This window comes from Saccostrea cucullata, unplaced genomic scaffold (genome assembly GCF_032062105.1).
Source record: "Saccostrea cucullata isolate Sc308-1 unplaced genomic scaffold, CSIRO_AGI_Scuc_v1 ctg712, whole genome shotgun sequence".
Classification (NCBI taxonomy): Eukaryota; Metazoa; Mollusca; class Bivalvia; order Ostreida; family Ostreidae; genus Saccostrea; species Saccostrea cuccullata.
This window is the reverse complement of record NW_026918657.1, coordinates 123,211-147,537: the sequence shown is the minus strand read 5'-3', so window position 1 is coordinate 147,537 and position 24,327 is coordinate 123,211. Positions and strand designations below refer to the sequence as shown.

At 31.9% G+C, this 24,327-nt stretch overlaps 1 protein-coding gene across 3 annotated transcripts in view; it reads left to right on the top strand.

The window, feature by feature from the left end:
- The first annotated feature begins 14,210 nt into the window (after positions 1-14,210).
- Positions 14,211-24,327, top strand: part of LOC134269289 (NACHT and WD repeat domain-containing protein 2-like) — a 35,703-nt gene continuing 25,586 nt past the window's right edge. For 2 of the 3 annotated variants that reach the window (XM_062751501.1, XM_062751490.1), the window contains exons 1-3: positions 14,211-14,413; positions 15,587-16,190; positions 19,973-20,061. In XM_062751501.1, the coding sequence (XP_062607485.1) occupies positions 16,037-16,190; positions 19,973-20,061 (243 nt within the window). In that variant the 5' untranslated portion in view covers positions 14,211-14,413; positions 15,587-16,036. Of the gene's footprint in view, positions 14,414-15,517; positions 16,191-19,972; positions 20,062-24,327 lie in introns of those variants that run through there. The other variant, XM_062751494.1, reaches the window with a different exon arrangement.

Below are 24,327 nucleotides of genomic sequence, written 5' to 3'. Positions count from 1 at the left end.
AAAACATTTCGTATTAGACTGTCAATTGTATAGTAATGTTAGGAAAAAATATTTTGAAAGTGTGTACAAGGAGCACCCAAATAGTAATGATAATGATTATTTGTTCGAAGTTTTAAATCAAAATTACCAAATAAAGTTAGCCAAATTTGTACATACAACGTTTAACCATAGAAAGAATCTTCTACATGTGTAAATTTATATAAATGTACCGGTATTTAATGGAAAAGGTGACTTATAGGTCCAATGGGCCGGTTGCAGATTCAGTTTGACGTATTTTGTTTACAATGTATATTGAAATGTCTGTAAGCACAATGTCACTACAATAAATGATCACTTACTTACTCACTTACTTACATGTACTTACTTACTATTTAATTGTTGTTTGTAGTATATGTGTGTCTCATATTGACGAACACATTCTTAAAATTTTGCCATAATTTCAATCTCTTTCAAAATTATGTTTTCACATTTCTTTTCTATATCTAGAATTTTTTTGAAAAGTTTTCGAAGGCATCTAGATTTAAAGAACACATTTTATTAACAAAAAAAACCCCAATAAATAATAAATGTTTTTTTTTTCTTATTTATGAGTTGGTATTATTAAAACTACAGGTAGAATAATGTTTTATCTTCCTGTGAATTTTATGATCGTTAAAAATAAACACAAAAAGTTTTCATGAAATTCGAGTAATTTTACCTTAAACTCACTGAAACAATGGAAAAAAAACTTATGTTAATCTTAATGATTTAACTTAATATTCTCTTTTAATTAAAACACATGTTCGTAATTTTTTTTTATCAAACTTCTGATTGTTTTTGAACTCAATTTTGGGTATGAACCTTAGTATACTGGAAATTGTCAGATCTTAAGATTTCCTGGACTCGTTTCTTCCTTCTGAAAGGTGTTTTTACAAGTTTGGAAAAAAATGAAACAAGTCAAAATGTGAAAGATCTGACGAATATTGTTAATGTGAAAAAAAAATAACTTTATGTTTATCCCCAAAACTCCTTTACTGTTCAGGGCGTGCGGGCTAGACGCTGTCATGAAGAAATTTAATGTAGTTTATTCCTGATTCTGGTTCCTTCCTCTCAATCGCCTTTCGATTTTTTTGCCAAAAATTCGCTTTCTAGACTCTTCCATAAATTAAACTGCCTCCCCGAAAACGAATTTGAACAACAAGACCACTAATATTCAAGGAAATTGCATAGAAATTTGTGTTCGTGCTCTTGAAATTCTTTTCTCTTCTCAGACCTTTGCTGTTTTTGTCAAGTATATCTTATTGTAAATTTTGTTTTGAGAGTTTTAAGCAATAGATTTAAGTTTCATTATCTGATTGAATTTCAAACAAACGTAAATAACAATAATTACTAACGTTTTAAAATAATTGTTAAGATATTCTTACACGCTGACGTTTTCACTTATTTTTCAAATTATAGGGTGACCTTTGAGTACTGAGCCTTTTCACTGTCAAACTTTTCTTTAAAACAGTGTGAACTACTCCCGGAATGATGTCTATCAAATTTGCTATGTGTCTTAAAGTCAATCATACATCAGCAGTGATTATTTATTGAAACTTGGCAAACAGTACATTAGTTGTTATAATTTTTTGTTAGCAAGGACGGTACCCATTTTTGATGCCCATTATGTAATTTATCATTGAAATTTACGTGATCATTTGTCTATAAAACAGACATTGGTTGCCGTAGATTTTACATATTATTTCAGTAAATATTTCTTTTTAATTCTTCACGAGTTTTACAGCAGCTAGTTTACTGATTTTTTACCATTCATTTTTATTGCAGTGTCTCGACTAGCCCTTGTTATCCAGCTTCTCACAATGAAACTATGTGATGAAAAGTAGTCACATAAATTGTTATAAATTCATTAAAGATTCAATAATGCGAAAAAAGGCAAGCTTAATGTCATATATCTGTATTGTATGTCATACAGTTCAGGACATTATTTATTGAACAGCCCTTGTATATGTTTTAATGTTGTTGATGCTAAAAAAAAAATAGAGTACTTGAATTTCAGAAGGAAAGTTCTTATTGTATGCGTGCACAGTATGTTATTTGATTATTTTTCTTTTAATTGTATAATAAACAGAAATAGTTGCATTTATGTATGTATATTTCTTTCTGAATCATATCATTTCAACGTTAAAAACTAGCGAAATAAATAAAGACAATCTCAATTAGTTACTGAATAACTTAACTGAAGACGGCAAAAACAAGGCAAAGCATTAATTAATTATTATAATAATCTACGCAACTAGGGAGGTAAATAAACCTTTAAGATATTTGATATGCAAATAGAAATTGAAATATGACTGACATTTATAACACGCTATGATGTAATGTAATTGTTTACCTTCACGGTCTAATTAACACGACAAACCTTTTTTCAGTTCACATTTCAATTGCGTGCTTGCTACTTTTTTCAATTAATATTTAGATGAAAAACCTGCTGACGTATATATATATATATATATATATATATATATATATATATATATATATATATATATATATATATATATATATATATATATATATATATATATTTAATAAAGTAAAATACAAATTAAACAATACACCACAGTATTTGGATGTTTGAAAATTCATGAATAGTTCTCTTGACAAAGAAAATCTCAAAATTTTGCCATTTAATTTTAATATTAAGATTCCTTTCAAAATTATGATTGTACGACATTTGTTTTCGTTATAATATTCATACAGAATATTTTTGTAGATTTTTTTTCCATATAAATGATTTAAAGGATAAATTTTATCAACGAAAATAATGGGGAAAAAAATAATTCAAGAATTGTTATTTTTAAAGCTATAATACCCTCATGTATCCACATCATGTTTTACTGTATCTAATAGTTGTGTTATACACAACACATAGAGCTTTCTTCTGTTATTACTCCTGCATATGTAAGCAATTTACGTTGCAGGTATTACATGTGTATACCAAAAATCAATCGTAGGGGAATATGAATTTTTGGCAACAACAGAAAAATTATTTCCAAACAAACAACCAAATTAACATTAATTATATAAATTCCTTACAAATCTCAACTAATTTAACGTCAGAGCTATATTGACTTTCATTTCAAGCATTTCATTTCATTTTAAGCATTTCTCGACAAATTGATATTAAGATTTCAATGCATTTTTGGGTATTTCTTGTAATTTTTGTATCTACCAATGTATATATATTCGGAAAGCAGGTATTGTGTAGTTTCTGAAAATGATTATAAAATATTATTTCAGTTGCCATGGCAACGAAATATACCATTATCATGCTGGAATTTCCTTTTATTCAAGAATGAACTTCATTGTTTGTTTTTTTTTCCCTTTTTTGTTTGTTTGTTTTTTTTGTTTTTTTTTTTGCTTAGTTAAGGGGGCCGACTGGGGTTTTATTGTGTGAAAACTGCAATAGCAGAACTCTTCATTTTTATACCATATATAATTTACATTAACTTCAGCGTACAGGCCAAGTTTGGGAAAAATCTACCGTCCAGGTATGCTTAGGGACCGTCTCAAAATACAGGTACATTTACTACAGGATTATATAGGAAAGTGCCACTTTTTAGCACTTTAAAGCATATTATACAAATATTACAATAGACTTTTTGTTAAAACTATAATATATGATGAGTAATACTATATTGTACATTATATGTAAGGAACACAAAATTCTACCGTCTTGTTACCGGGGGGGGGGGGGGTTCTCAAAATGCAAAACATTAATGAATTTTCCTGTTTTTATAGAGTACTATAAAATATAACGGGCACAAAAGATTTATATGAAAACATAATAAAAATATTGGAGATATTCTTAAATTTCTATTTTTTAAATTTCAAGAGCGTATGTTTATTACTTTTTCTTTAATAACATTCTTATTACCCATTTCTTAAGAGCTTCAGTTTATCAAAACGTCAAAAATAAGCTGTAACGATGTCAACCTACTTATCAATTGCAAAATCGGTTAAAAAATCAGTTATATAAAATTATAATGACATTTTTAAACCTATTAGGCCAAAATAAAAAATACCTTTGTTTCCCCTAACGCAACCGACCCAATTAAATCGCACCGACTGAAAAGATTTTTTGAATAAGAAGATTCAATTATTTTTTTTTATTGTTAACTAAGTTTCATAAAATTCAATTTCATCAAAATCAGTTTTTAGCAGAACGGCCGACATTGTGATTTGTTGAAGAAAATGGCGCCAGGATGTGATTACTGAGAAAAAGTTCTTAATAAAACAACGGCGACGTCTCAGTCTTATGCCTTTAGATAACTAGAATTCTTCACTCTTGAAACAATTTGACTAATTAAGAGTGTTTCGGAGGTGTCTTGGCCTCTCCTTGTGAGTGAGTAAATTTTCGAAAGGGACGGTAAACAACAAACAAACCTGTCTGTTGAATTTAAGGTACGTAATACATGGTACATGTAAGGCCCGCCTAATGAGCAGATGAGGGGCCCACTTAGTGAACATATCATTCAATTTCACTGCATTTTATTTGATTTGAGTTTTGATCTAATAACCAGTTCATCTATGTTCCTATGTTTACTATATGCCATTACGGAACCATAGGAGTTGTTGTAAATATGTCTGCATATTCATCCTGATAAATATAATTAAGATTTTCTTTTTAATGCCTTTATTTATGGGTTAAACTTTGTGATCATGACATTGTATATACATGTAGCATTTTTATTATTTGTAGATTCGGTTTAGTTCAATTGAATATTGTTTAAATACTCTTTACAAATAGTTTTGAAATCATGATTCAGCTTCCTGAGACGCCCAGTGTATTTTTCGTTAATTACGCCCTCGAAGATTGGTTGTTTCTTTGCTTTTAATCCCTTCGAGATTTGTTTGGACGACATTTGAACATTTCCCCATTGCTCCAAATTTAGATGTACTCAGCACTTTTTTGCCATTAAGCAGTAAGGGATCTTTTTTGAGCCAGCATCTTTTGCGAGACTGGACATAAGTTTTTATGGTCCCTTTTGAAAGACTGTTTTAACGTTCCTTATTGGTATTTGGACCTGCAACTTAAAATTAGACACTTACTTCTTAACTCTAAAGCAAAATGCTCTAGAAACACTGCAAATCTGATGGCCTTCAAAAAGTACATGATTGTCTATAAGCACTGGGGGCTGATGGAAGGTTTGAAAAAATATACTCGGATGTTCGGTCTTTGCGTATTTGAGAATCTTGTCTTTATCTATTCGATCTATATAAATGTACTCTGGCGTGAGATATCTCACAAGTTCAACTAAATAACAGTTGTAAATTAATTAATCATGAATTTTTCTTTAACATGTTTAAACAGCATATGTTTGATACCTAGCATTTTGTTCCCAAATCGCTTTCTTTTGTACTTTTCTTACTTAAAAAAAGTTTTTTCTATAAAATTTTAGAACTTTTTTTCAAAGCTGCTGTAAAAATAAAATTGTTTTCCTACCTACCGACCCACCTTGAGAATTCAGGATCGGGTTTGGGGAAACCAAGATATTTTTAATTCCGGCCTTATTTCTTAAGTTTGTTAAATTTTATTCATCAAGTGAAAAAAAAGTTGCATTAAAACAGTAAGTACGCTTCATTTTACTATGATGTGCGAAATCTTGCGCAATGAAAACCAAAGTCGGCCCCCTTTAAATTTTATTGTTGTGTAAAAAATTATAAGCATATGGTACATTTCTGTAAAACTTATCAAGTCACTCTCATTTGTTTTAGCTCTGTGCTGAAAGTTAACCGACGTAGCTTTTTGGTCATCCTTGACGTCTGTTCAAGTTCTGTGGAACTTTTATATTTTCGACTTCTCATGCGCAACTGCACTGAGTCAGATTTACAAAAGATAGCGCAAAGATTCCTCCCTTTTAAATTGTTTAAAGAAAGGACAAAGCTCACGTCTAAGGGGGGGGGGCACAGGTTTTCATGAAAAAGTAAAATTTACAAGGGTGGGTCATTATAAAAGCTTCTAAAGAACACTTGGCAAGAATGGTTGAAATTTATATAGAAACTTTCTTAGTAAGTGTAGATTATAAATTGTTTCATCATGCAGAACCCCCGGGATCAAGATAAGACAAGAGGGAGCAACAATTTATATGGAAATATAGAAGAAAAATATAGAAGAAAGAAGTCTGAATATATTCTCAAGAGCCATTGGGTCAGAAAGTGGGGAAAATGTACGTAAAAGCTTTCTGAGATTGTAAATTGTTCAAATCATGATCCCAGAGGTTAGGACAGGGCTACAAATGGTCTCAAGAACCATTATGCTTATAAGATAAAAGTTATTATCTGGAAGCTTAACTTTTTGTGGAAGAATGGAGCGAGTACACGCCCAAAATATGGGATCACAGTATATCTCTCAAGCACCGAATAATTTTACAAAATTAAAAATTGAACATTAAACATGATAAAATAACGGAATTACTTGATCGAGACACTTTTAAAAGATTTAAAATGTACCTAATCTTGAAAAGATTTGCACGCTGTACGATGCAAAAATTATATGCTTATAATAGCAAACAATAACACTAACACTGTTGCATTTTAACAAAACAAGTTGAAAGGAACAAAGATCTCTCTCTCTCTCTTGCTTTTTTTAAATACTGTAAAATATAAAATAAAAGCCAGGCAAAAATTCAAAGAAAGAACAGTAACTCATTTTACTTCTTTTAAAAAAAATATTAGAGTTAATTTTCTTCACTTTGCCTTTTTGTTTTGGCTAAAAAATAACAAAATATGACAAATTTACGAGTTTAGTGGATAAGTATGGTATACGGATATGTAGTTCCTGTGGATTCACTTATATTTTAATTATGAGTGAATAGTTTGAATGTCTTAACAAATTATTATATATTATCATTTAAAGTTTATTTAATTATTTTTCTTTTTTTAAACATGCACATAAATCTATAAAAACAACAACACGGTTATCATTACATGATATAACTGCTGGACGGTCTAACTGTCAGACTTGTCAACAATTATAGAATTAAAAATATAAAAAAGACGAGATTCTGAAAAAGAAAAGGTTTTATATTTGCCCGATCAAGACAAGAAGGAATCACTTTTGATTGCAAATTGTGTGCAAAACCTGCACCAACTGTTGATCAATCATATGACTACTCTCATAGCTATAAACTTATTTATCAGCTGTCTTGTAGACCTATCGACCTGTAGACTTGCAAAATCCGAAAGTTTTCAAATTATTATATAGCTGGTATGTAGACTTTTCTAATATGTTTTGATGTTATTGATACTTGAACTAAAATTTTACAAAACAGATATTGTATGCATATACAGTATGTTATTTGGTTATTTATTTATTATTTTTTTTACATGTATTATAAACAAAAATAATTGTTTTTCTGCATACATATTTCATTTTGAATCATGACATTTCATTTATATAAACTATCGAAATAAATAAAGAATATCTCAATTAGTTACTGAATAACTGAATAAGGCAAAAGCAAGACAAAGCATTAATTAATTATCATAATAATTTACACAACTAGGGAGGTAAATAAACCTTTAAGATGTTTGAAGTGCACATAGAAATTGAATTATGACTGACATTTACAACACACTATGATGTAATGTAATTGTTGTTTACCTTTACGGTCTAATTAACACGGCCAACCTTTGTCAGTTCATATTTTAATTGCGTGCTTTCTACTTTTTTCAATGAAAATTTAGATGAATAACTTGCTGACGTATGTATTTGTATTTATTAAGTTATAGTTATTGTATATTTATTATGGTGTATCCTGAGTTATTTGGACGAAGGGCGGTGACGAGTGCGAAGCACGAGTCTCCGCCCTTCGTCCAAATCAATCAGGATACACCATAATAAATATTCAATAACTTTCTTGTATCATGGCCAATCAAACGTTATGTCATAGATTTTCAGCATGATTTTTAATTACACCAATAGAAAATGTATTTTTTGTCAGGTGACCGCATGGATAATCTCTCCTTCCTGTCAGTATTTTTAATAAACATTTTATGTGCGTGTGTTCATGAGAAAGGACGTCGGATTGCAGCATCCCAGCCCCCCCCCCCCCCCCCGATTTCCTTGTAAACTGTTTTGGAGGCCCCCTTTCTTTTAAATGTAGCTACGGACTTAAATTGGCTGAGTTGTGATTCTGGAGTTGTTTTTCTGTGCATGAGTGCTGGGGGCACCGACCTGGAGCCTCCCCCTTTCAAAAATTGCTTGATATCGATCCGCCCCTAGATTGTTAATGAAAATCACAAGAAAACCTTTGGATATCAAAGAAGAAAAATTTGAAGTTGAAGAAGGTAAATTCAAGTGTTATTCGAAAATCAAAAAAAAAAAAAAATACCCGTTGATCATTTGATATATTTGAGAGCTGTCGTATTCACGAAAACGCTGTGTCAGGGTCAATTACTCTTCATCTGTGGATGCAGTACAGCTTAAGCCCTATATTACAACAGATGGGATATTTTAATATATTTCTGTGTGGAATTCATGTTAAGAATTTGATTTCTCGTTGCTGTGGATTGAATATTTGAAGAGCTCCGTAAAGTAATAGTTATTGTATATTTATTATGGTGTATCCTGAATTATTTGGACGAAGGGCGGTGACGAGTGCGAAGCACGAGTCTCCGCCCTTTGTCCAAATAAATCAGGATACACCATAATAAATATTCAATAACTTTCTTGTATCATGGCCAATCAAGCGTCATGTCACAGATTTTCAGCATGATTTTTAATTACACCAATAGAAAATGTAGTTTTGTCAGGTGACCGCATGGATAATCTCTCCTTTCTGTCAGTATTTTTAATAAACATTTTATGTGCATGTGTTCATGAGAAAGGACGTTGGATTGCAGCATCCCAGCACATTTCCCCCCCCCCCCCCCCTGGATTTTAGAGTGTGATACAAAGGGTTTTTTCCTTGTCAACTGTTTTTGGAGGCCCCCTTTCTTTAAAATGTAGCTACGGACTTAAAGTGGCCGGTGTGATTCTGTGCATGAGTGCTGGGGGCACCTACCTGGAGCCTTCCCCCTTTCAAAAATTGCTGGATTCGCCCCTGGATTGTTAATGAAATTCACAAGAAAACCTTTGAATATCAAAGAAGAAAAATTCGAAGTTGAAGAAGGTCAATTCAAGTGTTATTCGAAAATAAAGAAAAAAGATACCCGTTGATCATTTGACATATTCGAAAGCTGTCGTATTCACGAAAACGCTGTGTCAGGGTCAATTACTCTTCATCTGTGGATGCAGTACAGCCTAAGCCCTATATTACAATAGGTGGGATATTTTAATATATTTCTGTGTGGAATTCATGTCAAGAATTGATTTCGCGTTGCTGTGGATTGAATATTTGAAGAGCTCCGTAACATCATTTCATAGTTTGGGATATATACGTACTGCATGTAATTTATGTGAAAGACTTTTATTTCGCTTGCAGAATTTTTGCATTTGTATATTACAAAGCCCATTCATTCTGTAATTTAGATTCAATATACATGTTATTTAAAATGATGAAATCGCCTTGGTGTTCAATAATTTATTTACACGGCACAGTTTTTGCTGGCTCCGCCCATATACACGGCACAGTTTTTTCTGGATACGCCCATCGGTGTATCTCCAGTTATAGTACACTTGACTTCAAAGGAAAAACACCGCAGCCATGATACAAATCATTTTGTAGTTCACTTTGGGATATATACGTACTGTAATTTATGTGAAAGACTTTTATTTCACTTGCAGAAATTTTGCATTTGTATATTACAAAGCCCATTTATTCTGTAACTAATTCAGATTCAATATACATGTAATTTAAAACTAGAGGTACTGTGAGCAATGAGCTCACTAAATGATACCCCCCGCCTCCCATATGAATATATTGGCAGTATCCATGTTTTGCTCTGGAAAATCCAAAATATATGTCAGATCAAAAAGTAAAATAGGAGGTGCACAATGGCAATATGTAATAAAGATTCTGTGAAAGTTTCATTAAATTTCCTTCAGTGGTATGAGAGGAGTTGCGGATAAGAGATGGGTACCCCAAAGCGTAACAGACGGACGGACGGACAGACGTACAGACGGACGGAAATACCGATTACTATATACCCTCCCGCTTTTCAAGCGGGGGGGTATAATGATGAAGTCGCCTTGGTGTTCAATAATTTATTTACACGGCACAGTTTTGGTTGGCTCCGCCCATCGGTGTATCTCCAGTTATTGTACACTTGACTTCAAAGGAAAAACACCGCAGCCATGATACAAGTAAAATACAATACGCCACAGTATTTGGATATTAGAAAATACATGAGTAATTCTCTTGACAAAGAAATTCTATAGTTAACAATAGTTTTTTGTTAGGGTTTCTTGTAGGGTAGATAGATGTATTACAGTGCATATCTGGAAGTATGTCCATGAAGTATTCTGGCACTAAATTATCATGAAGTTTGAACATTTTTTTAAATTTTAGCTTCTTGTCTTCTACAACTAAGAGGTTGCAGCTATAACACATGTACCAAAAATCAATCATAGTGGATTATTAATTTTTGGCAACAACAGCAAAATTATTTCCAAACAAACAACCAAATTAACATTTAATTGCTTACAAATCTCAACTAATTTAACGTTACAGCTATATATTGATTAATTACCTAGCGTAATGTGAATAAACAGAAGCTAACTGCTTTAACGGCGTAGCTTTTTTGATCACCGGTGCAGCCTGTTCAAGTTCTGTGAAACTTACATTTTCGACTTCTCAAAAAAAAAAAACTGCACTGAGTCAGATTTACCAAAGACAGAGCATAGTTTTTGCCCTTCTAAATTGCCTAGAGCCTAAACAAAGACAAATCTCACATCTCGGGGGAGGGGAGAGACACAGGTTTTCATGAAAATGTAAAATTTACAAGAGTGGGTAATTATAAAAACTTCTTCCAAAGAACACTTGGCAAGAATAGTTGAAATTAGAAGAAAGAACTCTGGATATATTCTCAAGAGCCTTTGAGCCAGAAAGTGGGGGAAATTTACGTGAAAGCTTCTTGAGAGTGTATATTGTTCAGATCATGACCCCTGGGGTTAGGGCAGGGCTACAAATGGTCTCAAGAACCATTATGACATAAGATAAAAGTTATTTTATGGAAGCTTAACTTTTTGTGAAAGTGTAGAATCTAAATTTTTCAAATTGTGACTCTTGAAGCGAGTATAGGCCCACAATATGGGATCATAGCATTTCTCTCATGCACCGAATAATTTTACAACATTAAAAATTGAATGTGAAATGCATGTTAAAATATTATATGATCGAGACACTTTTAAAAGATTTAGGAAGTACATAATAATGAAACGATTTGCACGCTGTACGATGCGAGAATTATATGCTTATACTGGCAAACACTGAATTGAACATATTTTATTGCAATATACATATACAATGGGATTGGGAACAAGTTCTCAAAACTTATTTCGCCCTCTCCCTACATGGAAAGTTTATAAAGTTTAATCTACATATGTGTTACATAGTTTTAGAAAAATATTGATAAATTCACAACATGATTAATAATAAACTGCAAGGACGTGTGAGATGTACTAATGCTATACAAAATCATGTACAAAATATCATTTAAATCTGCCAGACTGCTGAATATATGAATGTACAATGGAAAAAAGATATTCATTTTCAGCAGCACTTAAAGTAGAATCGCCCCATAGTAACGTATGGGTGTCAACAATGTGAACCTTATCGAATCTCAGAAACTTGTCGAAAAATTCTTTCCTGGCCTCAGTATAGTTAGGACAAGAGAAAAAATAATGGTGAGTGTCTTCTACTTTTCCACAAAAACATGATGGACTTGATATAATGTTACACCTATAAAGATCAATATTTAATGCACAGTTATGTCGAAGTCTGGTGTGTAGTACATTATTACGTCTTTTTCGGAAACTGATACTTACAAACACTAATACTTAAATTTCAACAAAACAAGTTGAAAAGAACAAAGATCTCTCTCTCTCTCTCTCTAGCTCTCTCTCTCTCTCTCTCTCTCTTGCCAATTAATTTAAATACTGTAAAATATAAAATAGAAGCAAGAAAAAAATTCAAAGAAAGAACAATAACTCATTTCACTTCGTTTAAAAAATATGAGTTAATGTTCTTCAATTTGCACCTTTCTCTTTCTCAGAGGTGTCGTTCCCGCTACGCAACACACTCTGATTAGTGGATGCGATCTCGATTTTTTATCTTTCTTTACTTTAGAATTCGGCTGCATTTTATTTTCGTTTTTTAAACATACAACTTTTCATCCATTTTGTAGTTTTGATTTCAGGCATTTTTAGATTTCGTATCCGACCGTCATTAATGAAAAAGTCTACAGCAAATATGAAAATAAGATTTAAGATTTTTCATTCATATCCAAAATAATTGTGATTCAATTCAGTGAGCATTGAATTTGGGGAACAAATAAATACATGCCCTTTCAACTCATGCAAGACTTTTTATAAGGCTTAGTGATTTAAATAAAATAATTTTTATTCATAAATTTTGAATTATTATGAGTGTTATTTTTATATGAAATATTATAATTAATTTTTATCTTGTAAATTTATAAAATTATAGGAAAAGATCCAAAATTGTATGTAAATAAATGTCGGCAACGAAAACAAAATGTCGGAAATGAAAACAAAAATCGGAAATGCAATGTAAAATTTTGGATATGAAACACAGCGTTGAATTCATGTTTAAGTTTGAAAATAGATTGAATTGCATAAGTGTACATGTACATAAAAATAAAATATTTTTAACCCAGTATATAGGAAAAAATCTTTTAGGCAAAAACAGTAAAGCCATGATTGCTTATTATTAATGTGTCATAAGTTTGAAAATAACCAAAATAAAAATAAAATATTTATAACCCAAGGGAAAAAAAAATTTTCTTTTCAAGATTGTAGAGCCATGATTGCTTATTATCTATGCGGAAGTATCCTAAGCAAGTGTAGTTCAAAGTATGACATCCAGGGGTAGGGTGGTGACACAATGGATGAGCAGGGTTATAATATACAATAAAATACAAAGAGATTGTTTTAAAAATCCTCTTCTCAAAATTGTAACGCTATGTTCAGTAAGTGTAGATTCAGACTTGCTCAATGCAAGACCTCCAGGGGTAGGATGGGGCCACAATTAAAGTCCAAACGGATAAAAAAAGAGCCACAGTTAGTCAAATTATGTAAGCATCCTTAATCATATTGTAGATTCAACTCAAGCTTGTTCAAATCATGCCCCCACCCTTCCTTTTAGGGTAAGGTCTGGACTACTGTAGCTTCACAATTCTGAAGTAATTTTTGCCTTTTTCCCGGTCACAGTTCTCAGGTGAGCGGTGTGGCCTATGAGCTTCTTGTTATTACAACATAATTGATTCAAACTAAGATGACGTTTATACTCCAAGTAGGTAGGTGTGTAACTATACAATCATGATCCTCGGGGTAGGGTTGGGCCATAATAGGGAATTCAACTTAAAGTATATAGGGAAAAATCTTTAAACATCTTCTTAAAAACCACTGGGCCAGAAAAGCTGAAACTTATGTGGTAGCATCCTACATGTAGGATAGTGTAGATTCTAAATTGTCCACAACAGGGAATCCAAGTTTTACAGAGAAATACATGTACATGTATATAGGGAAAAAAAATCTTAAAATTCCTTCTCAAGAACCACTGGGCCACAAAAGCTGAAAATTTTGTGGAAGCATCCTGGGGTAGTGGAGATTCTAATTTGTTGAAATCATGACTCCCCGGGGGTAGGGTTGGGACATAATATCTATCACAAGGAGGGGAGGGGGTCTGGTGAAAAACGGAAATATAGAAAGATGAGGTTTAAAATAATTTTTACGAAATGATTCTTAATTACCTTCCACACAAAGCTTAAAAAATGTTTAGGATACACTTTTTATAAATTACACTGTTTATCATTATGATTCTCTCTCTCTCTCTCCCTCTCTCTCACAAACACCCTCTCTCTCTCCAATAAACGGATCCCGTTATTATCTAATAGACATAATTATCTGAAATATTTCTCTGCATGAATCGGCCAGTCTCTTATTAAATGTTACCCGTAATTGTAGAAAACAGTTTTAAAGCATATTGATCTTTTTGTGCGGCTTCCGTCAATGGGTAAAATTCGATCGGCCGTATAGACCGTCTCCAACGAAGGAGCGATAGCGACACGAGAAACCTTCATCGGGACATTGGAAACGAGAAAGCACGAACCAAAGACGGGGGAGAGAGAGAAAAGGGGAGAAAAAAGAACGAAAGAAAAAATTTAAATAGCTCCTAATAATAGACCTCGGTAGAGATTTACCGAAATGAAAAGAAGGAATTAATTTCAATTGATATCGTAATTTGAGGTAAGTGCGATATGCCATTTATTTTTCAATGTCGACTTTTCCTCGCTCAGTTCCATTTAAATTCCTTTATCGATATACCCTGGTTTTAAGGGAATGGGATTTAGTCTTTAAAAATCAGTCCCCTTTAGTCAAGTTTATGTGTATAGATATGATGTTTGCTACACCGCTATGATCAGTAAGTCAGCAAAAAATTTACAAAAATTGATTTTTTTATTCGATCCATGGTATAATTTAAAAACACAATTCAAGCTACTTTTTTCCCATTTGATTTGCCCTTATGGCTGGTTGGAGTTTAAATAATTTATCTTTGGGTTTATTTATCAGCAGCGATGATATCTAAATCCTGGATAATATGACATGGGAATTTACTATTTTCAAAACTGGAATGGTATGTTTATGTGCGCTTATGTGTATCAATGTACAAAATAAAAAAAATTACATGAACGAACATGGAAAAAAAGGCCGCAGGTGCTAGATTATAAATAGTTAAATGAATAATTGTGCCTGTAATGTGAATTATATGCATGACAAAAGGGAAAATATATTGTTCTAAATGTAAGTGCTATATTTTTAAATGGAATTCAGTTGAAGTGTAAAAATAACAGATCATTTTTATTTTGAAATATTTCTTTAAATCATTATAATCTATTATGATTCATAAAAGAAACCTTTTTTTTTTGTAATTGTGGACAAAGTAAAACGAGATATATACTGTATAATATATATATTGAAAATTCTAAAAATTTAGATTCCATAACTGAAAAATTAAAAGATTAAATTATAATGAATTTAAATTCATATATTCAAAGTTTTAAAAATAAAATTTAAAAGTGACATATACACTGATTTATACCTTAAAAATCACACAGATTTTGGGGGTACCACATTTAGCTTTAAAGGAAGAAGTAAACTAACTAAGTCATTTAATTCAAACAACGTTTACTAACAACGCCGTTCCACAAAAGTTAACAAAATATAGGTGTGTGTATATTAAGTAGTTATACAAGGCTGTTCGATTTAAGACTGACCCTACACATTTAAAGCATTGCATTGATCTAAGGCCGACCGGCAAATTTTATTTTGTTTAAATTAGATTAGCAAATCTCACAATAGTCCACTAATCGGTAGAAACCAACTAATAACGGATTTCCCTCTTTGCTTTGTTTCCTTCAGGTGAAAAGGAGCAAGTGACACAGAGCACGGACTTTTTCCAACATCCCCGAGAAACTACGAAAAACGGGATAGACCATTTTACATCCCGTGTTTCGGATTCTTATGAACAGTTCAACTGTTTTTATGTCATCGGGAAAAGTTCATTTTCACTGCCACTGTGTTTAGTCTTCGTTTCACTGTTTATTGTGCAATTATACCTGATTGGCTCATGGTGTCGTTTAGACCTGCTGGGTTTTAAATTCGTACACCGAATTCTGTAATTGGTGTTATTTAAAAAAAAAGTTTGGAGGCAATTTCACCAATCGAATTTTGATAATCTATAATCATATCGGATGTTACGACGTCTGTTTACAAAGCAAATCGGAAGGATTTAAACATTGGTGACGGTTTCCCAAAAATATGTCTTCAGTGATTTCAATTGAGGGGAGTGAGTAAATTACGAAACCAATCATGGAGGGATCAGACGGAACCGGGTCGGAGGTTGGGGTGGAAGTGAACACTGAAGAAGAAGATAAATTATGGAGAGTTCTAACCGGGAAAATGGAGGACCTGCCACCTCTCAGTTCCAAGATCGTCCGTATTTTCACAAGTTCAACTTTCACAGGTAAGACATTCATGGACACTTTGTAAATCCTCATCCTTTAAGCTCCCTCTTCCCCTTCTCTCCCTCTCTCTTACAAGTGGCGGATCAAAGAATCTTGAAAATGGGAGGGTATGTTTGGAGTCGGGATAAGGACCAACAGCCACACCAAAAAGAATTGATTTATTAAATCTTAATATGTATATATTGGACACAAAAGGGGTTCTGGGCCCCCTCTACACACACCAGTCCTTGCATTACGTAGCTGAGATTTTTATAACTCTATAAGTCTGTGTAAAAACTTTCATATTCTTTTGGGAAAATTAATATCTTATGAACATGATGAAGGAAAGTTTTTAACCTACGTGAATTTTTCAAATGCACTGTTTTTTGTCTTGAACAGATAGATAACAGTTACGTCCCCTTGATAAGATATCACTACTTCCTGTATGACGTAATATTTCCGGTTCCTCTGTAAATTCTCGGTATATGGCCGTATTTTCACTGCGGGGTGTCATCTTTATCGTTTTGTTGCCCTGTAGATAACGATTTGTTAGAGGAATGACACTCTTTATCACAAAATCAAAGACCCTCACAAGGGCGTGTTTCCCCATTTTCAATGACTTTACATCGGGAACAAGTACACCCTTTAATCAACTGTCATTGTTGACCTAAATTTGGTAAAAACGTGTGTAACAGTTGATAAAATGAACCCATTTTTCGTTTATTTTACATGGCTGACAGGTTCAAAAGTCTGATAAACGAGAATTTTATTTGTATAAAATAGAAAACATACAAGAAAATCTATGTTTAGGCTAATGATAAACGCTAAATTATGTGATAATAAAATTAATTATTAAGGTATTTATGATGAAAATATTGTAAACTGTAAAAGTATATTTGATTTATTAAGTACTTCATTGTGGATATTTAACTAATTAAATTTTGTTGACTTTTTCACTCAGCAAACACTCTTTTCTGCTTAAATTCTAACTTTTATATTATTTTGTTGTTGTTGTTGTTAATTTTATGAAAGGATGTATTTTCAAGAATATTGCTTATACACGTGGGAGTGAAAGCATTTTATGGCCTATAGACTACAAAGTGCGAATACAGAATATAATACGACCTGGCTTAAAATAATTTAGACATAAAGCTCGTGTGTGGGTGCTGTACTTCGGCTTTTGCACTCAAACGAGTGAGCTTTAATACTGCGTTCAAACGTTTTGCATACACATAGGCCATACTTATGACGCCATACTGAATTAACTCATTTTTGATTACCCCATACCGGAAGTTCTTTTGAATCGACTTTGTCAGAAATTCAATAAATAAATGATTCGCTCCTTATGCAGACTAATACGTTTTTTAAAAAGGCCAATTCACACCTCTTCAGGCCATGTGAAATGCATTATTCTTGATTACGGCATTTTGTTACAATAAATTACACAATAAATCCTCAAATTTGACCCTTGTTATTAAATGAATGGACTGTGAGAATATTGGTCTCACTAAAAGGCTCAAAATAAAAGAATGTTTGATGGTGTTCATTAAGGTCAGGTTTCCCAGTGCCGACCCCCCCCCCCCCCCCCCCCCCCCCCGATTGCAACTGCTAGTGACATCGATGTTCAAATACTCTATGTACATTTATAGTGGATACTTTGAAATGCTTCGTTAATCTTGTTGCAAAGTTCCATTTAAATGACTAGATACATGTACTTGTGGGGGTGGGGTGGGGTTACATTCAATCAATTAAAAAACTAAGCAAATGGTTCAAACTTTTCCCCCTGCTATTTTCCCTATAATAAATTCAGTCAGTTTATCTAAATATCAACCATGAAGCATGTGATTTAATCAATATATATATTTTGTTATCATTTAGTCTGATATAATCATTTAGCCAACCAATCAATAAATAACTGAATAAATAAATTTAAGAGTAATTTTTTTTAGTCAACCATTGAATCTATCAGCAACAAAATATCTCCAGAAACTCTGTAGAGCACATTTGCTTTGAAATTTGCCGTCCACGGAATTTGCTTGCATTTTTGCCCACTTTAGAATTTTTAAAGGCCCCTATTTGTACTTTGTACAAATGAATTTTCATGCATGAAAAAAATCAATAACTCGAAGCTATAAATTTGCTTTATGAGCAACATAAATAAACTTTCTGATATATTTTAAATGAAATTTTGAAGTAAATAAGTAATAAATTACGAAAAAATACATTGTTGTGTGTACGAAGGTCGACTTTTTGTTTGCTGTGATGCGTGCCACGAAACCATTTAGATATTCCCATATGATAAATTGTTATCAATTTGACAAAACCCTGTATCTGTTTTTTGAGTTGGTCTTGATTTTTTATCACATCATGTTCTTCTTCGCTATGTTGGAAAGTTCTGATTTGATAGAAGCTTGTCTTTCAAAATTATTTCTTTTTATTTTTTCCTTTAAATACAATACATGTTTGAGATTTTACTTAATTCTATATTTAATAGAAATTGTTGTTTTACATATGAATGAAGTGTATTTTGTTCAGTAGGGAAAGACTTAATTGTAAGAAACAATTCTGTTTGAAGGGGGGGGGGCATAAATTTTCAGTTTGGGAAGACATTTCCAAACTAGAATCTCTTGACCACCACAAGAAAAAATAATGATGGAAAGTGGGGAAAGATCATCAGAAGTAAACTTTGAGGTGAAGGCCATTTAATGGGTTGGGTTGGGGGGGGGGGTATAATTCTCGTATATTTGCAAAATCGAATTCTTAGTCTTAGAAGCCTGCTACATATTATACTTGTACATGTATGTATGATTTCAAGGCAGAAGAACAGATTAACACGATTTAAGGCCTACTTTTTTCAGGCAAACACATTTCGAATTTCCTTAGTTACATTTAGGTTTGGAATTCACTCAAGGTATAAGGGCTAATTAAGTTTGCACATTACTTTTAAGTGGCGCTCATGGTAAAATTTGTCAAAATAAAAAAAACTAAATGTTTATATATTTTAACAAATTTGTTTTATCTGAGTGCTTTATTGGACATCTAGAGGCAACTGAGATATAATAGATTAAACTCTAAATATTGTGAAAAAACACCTTGATATCGAGTCTATATAGCTCCATTACAAGTGAACATTTTGAGTATTTTAAATTTCACTCCACTTAAGTTTTTGGAACGATGCATTTAAGTGGCATTTATTTATTATGGAAAGTGATGGGTTGAAATAATATTTAATCTTTTGTGTACATGCTAAAAAGACTTTAAAGTTAATGATTTAACGTTTAATGACAGAAGATTAATCAAAAGCGACATGTTCTTCGCTGATTCTTAATCACCTAAATGTTTTGCAGTCAGGATAGCTTTGAATGCACCATGCCAAGTGCTAAGAGTCAGCAAACTTTCGTTAAGATTTTCACCATTCTTGTAAAGATTAATACAATCCTGGCTACAGTCAATATTAATTCTTATGGGAAGGGTGTTTAGTTTCTTACAAAAGACAGCCACCTTAAGATAATCTTATCAAAATTGTTATTTAGAAGTCACGTATACAGACAGGCGGACAAACTAATAAGTAATTACAACACTTTTAACATAAAAAAGTCATCTTTAGCATGAAAAACTTTTTCCTTAGGTTTCTTTTTCAGTATGTAACAGTGTAAATCCCAAACACCTTAAATAGTTTTGAATTGAAAGAACTTTTTCGTTCTTTCTTTTTCTTAACTTCTGAATACACTAGTGTAGTTTTTGTATACATGTACATTACTGTAATTTTATTAAATTTTACAATATGTTGATTTTTTTTAAGACACGACCATAGAGAGGAATTCCCTCATGGAAAATGTATACCCCAAAATCAAAGAATATCTGAGAGAAAATTACGGTCTGGAATTTCAGGTAAGTGCAAAAAGGTCAAGACGAGTACCTGCCTTCTGCTGCTATACATTTTTTGGCGCCTGTTGTAAATTGAAAGTGTTTTATCATTTATTTAAGGGTTTTTTTGGGAAGAAAATAAAATATTCCAACTATTAATCATAATTTATTTTTGTACAATATTTACAAACATTTGAAAGTACAAAAAGGTCGGGAGAAATGATTGCCTGACAGCATCGGCGTTTGTTTTGGGTGCATGTTGTAAACGCTCTGTACTGATTTCATTAATAAATATATATAAATGTTTAAAAGGTCTTAATTAAATGTTTGTTAAAAACTGCATTAATATATGCTAATCAACAGACCTTTTCGAGTATACAATAGCAAAACCAGGAAACGCAGTATATATATAAAATTGAAATGTGATTAAAAAGTCATTTAACTTCGACACCCGGCTCCCGAGTATTTTTTTTTTGGTCACCTCTTCACACTCCTCGATAACATTTTCTTTTTAAATGAATTCAATGATATGTTAAAACATTATTACTGAATCAGTATACCTAAAAAGGTTTTTTGTTACATTTTATAAATGTGAAAACCAAAAACGCCTTTTGTATAATATTTTCTGTAAATCACCCTCTTATATATTAAATAAAAAAATATATTAAACAACCTTATTTCCTAAAAGTTATTAAAAAGTTAACACATGTAAAAAATATTGATAGTTATTTCAAATATAAAAGTATTTCATCACTTGGGTTAAAAACATTATAATTCATAAAAATTCATATCCACAATTTTTATCAAAATTTTCAAAAAATAGACGTTATGACCCCAGAAAATGGTATTGCAGGAGGATTTTTTGAAAAAAAGATTTCCCAAAGCTGTTGGAAAAAATACGGTGTGTGTGCTGATTTTGCTTTTGCGACTTGAGATCAAATGCAGAACGAATTTTTGTTACTCTTAAATTTGGATGTTGTGTGTGCCTGTCACATGTTGTCACTGTATATGTTATAAAATTCTTGTAATATTTAAGGAATTTGGGATATCCAATTAATTTAACATTACGTACATGTTTATTACCAATTACAATTTTTATTAAAAATTCTTTTCTTTCCCTTGAAATTTTTAATTCTTCAAAAGGCAAATTTTAAATGTATCAGATGCATACCATAGATGCAATTTAAACGATGAAACATTACAAGCTTACATCACTGTACATACGGTGTGTGCAATCCATTTATTTTCAAATTATATGTATAAATTGGTAGTTATCTTTTTAATAAAAACATTACCGTTTGTGTTTTTGCAGATATAGACAAAACACCGATCCTTTTTTTCAGTAATATGAGTAAAATGCATTTTAATGTTTTATACTGCTGATTCAGTAATAAATACGCAAATTTGTTAGAATTTTTATATCACAATATATTTAACAGAAAAGTGCCTAGCAGTGTGAAATGGCTATTGATCAATAAAGAAATTTTGAAAAAAAAATACACACACATGTGGGGAACATTTATGAAAAAATTTTTTTCGTTTGTCTTGTTTTTTTATACGTTTGTTCTGCAAAGATGATTGTTGGTTTTGCATTCATATATGTTTGTTACGTACGTGGTCGTTGGTTTTGCTTTAATGTATTTTTAAAAAGGTCTGTTGATTATGCATAGTATATAATTTGTAAAGTTTTATGGTCATTAAAATTAAAATAATTGTTTGTTTTCTCATTATGGTAATTTTTGCCCTTTCCGCTGCCCATATAAAAGGTCTTAATTAAATGTTTGGTAAAAGTGCATTAAAATGCTAAGAAGGAGTAAAAGTAGCCCAGGAAACGCAGTGTTATATAAAATTGAAATGTGATTAAAAAGTCATTTAACTTCGACAGAGTATTTCACCTCTTCTTTACTGATAAATCTATATGAATAGATTAAAGTTATTGAGTATACCTAGGTTTTTATGACATTTTATAAATGTGACATTTCATGCCTTTTGTATAAGTAAATCACCCTCTTTAAGTAAATAAAAAATGAACTATTAAACAACTGCGCCCTATTATAGGAAGTTAACACATATAAACACGCAGTTATTTCAAATATAAAAGTACTCATCACTTGGGTTAAAAACATTATAATTCAGAGTTCAATCCACAATTCCAAAAGACGTTATGACCCCAGACGGTATTGCAGGAGGATTTTATAATAAAAATGATTTCCCAAAGCTGTTGGAAAAATACGGATGCGCTGATTTTGCTTTTGCGACTTGAGATCAAATGCAGAACGAATGTCTCAACATGGATTGTTATGGTCTGTTTCGTGTATATATTATAAAATTGAGGACCCATTTGGGATATCGGTTAATTTAAGATTACGTACATGTTTATTACCAATTACAATTTTTATTAAACGAACCCTTGATGAATTCTTCAAAAGGCATGCATGAAATGTATCAGATGCATACCATAGATGCAATTTAAACGATGAAACGATTACAAGCTTACATCACTGTACATACGGTGTGTGCAATCCATTTATTTTCAGTTAAGTTGAAATTGGTAGTATCTTTTTAATAATTAACATTACCGTTTGTATACAGATATAGACAAAAACCGATTTAGTAAATGAGTAAAATGCATATTTAATGTTTTAAACTCATGAACAAACCATCTTTGAAGTGATATATCACACTAGATTTATCAATAATGCAATAGCAGCTGAAATGGCTATTGATCAATACATAGGAATTTTGAAAAACAAATACACACACATCAAACATTTATGATAAAAGTTTCCGGATTTATCTTTTATTCTAATGTTTCATCATCCGTTTCAACGATCTTTAAAAACGTACAAAACAGATATTCAAAAGAGATGTATTTTTGAAAACATTCTGTATCCCTTGATCTATCTTTTTAGCTCACTTAAGTTGAAAGCTCAAGAGAGCTTTTCTGATCACCAGTCGTCCGTCGTCTGTCCGTCTTAACTTTTTCAATGGTTTCTCAAAAATTACCAGGCCATTTTAATCTTATCTATACTTGGCATCGCTGGGTGAAGAATAGTTTTAAAAATTGTTCAAGTAAAGGACCATGCCCTCTTAAAAGGGGAGATAATCAATAAAAGACAAAAATGTTCGAATAATCACCCTCATGTAGTGTGGTGCCACTTTAGATATTACAAGGGAAAATCTGATGAAGAATAGCTGGGCTACTCAGATGAGCGTTATGACCCTTGGGCCTCTTGTTTTTAAATTACTTGTACCGTCAGGTGCAGGCCGTCAAGATGTTGTATGTAGAATAAACGGCTTGTTCTTTCAGAATGTGACGATTTCATTTCAATAGCAGACTCTATATTGTGAATTTTTATTTAAATGGAACCTTACATCCCTTAGATTCTATGCACACATAATTCTAAAGAAAGAATTTACATTCAAATATCAATAAACTTCAGTCAAGTATAAATGAATTTAAGTTCCAAAATGGGTTTCTTCTATTGGAAAAAGAGTTAATTTTACATTGTAGACTAGCAAAGGTACCTTAAGAGTAACTCTTAAGTTGTAACATAAGTGTCATTAAACGGTCATCAACATTCAATAAGTAAAAACGTTTAAAATCAATATAATCGACTTAATTAAATTCAAATAATGCAGTTATTCATATTTGTATACAAAAGCGTTGTGACTTATTGAAAGGTTATGTTATAAACATATTATAATATATGTAAAACAATGTTTAATCCTATAATGCGTATTAATATTGGCTGTATAACAATGCCATTTATAATTCTTCCGGTAGCAAAAGGAGCATTGGTTTTGTTACGGATGCAAAACCAGCATTGATGCTTATTCAAGCAGCAGAATAAGCATCTTAGAAACAGCATTTATTTAATTTTGTTCTGAAAGCATTTCCAGCATTGTTGCTTTATTCTGGCTTTATTCTGGCGAATAGCCAGCCTTGATGTTTCGCATCAGACTGGATGCTTATTCCGGCATAGTATGCCATCATTAATATCTGTTTGCATGGCTGCAAAATGAGCATTTATGATGCTTGTTCTGGTAGCATTAACATTATTGATATGTAATTGTTCCGGAAGCATTGATATCAGTTGGGTCGCAAAACCAGCATTTTTGCTTGTTCCGGTAGCATGACCACCATTGATATCTATTCCCGAAGTATAATCAGCAACGATGTTTGTCCCGGAAGCATTACTAGCACTGATGATTGTTCAAGTAACATATGGGCTCTGTGACAAGGCCACTGAAATTAAACGTCATCTAAATGAATAAGCAATATATATT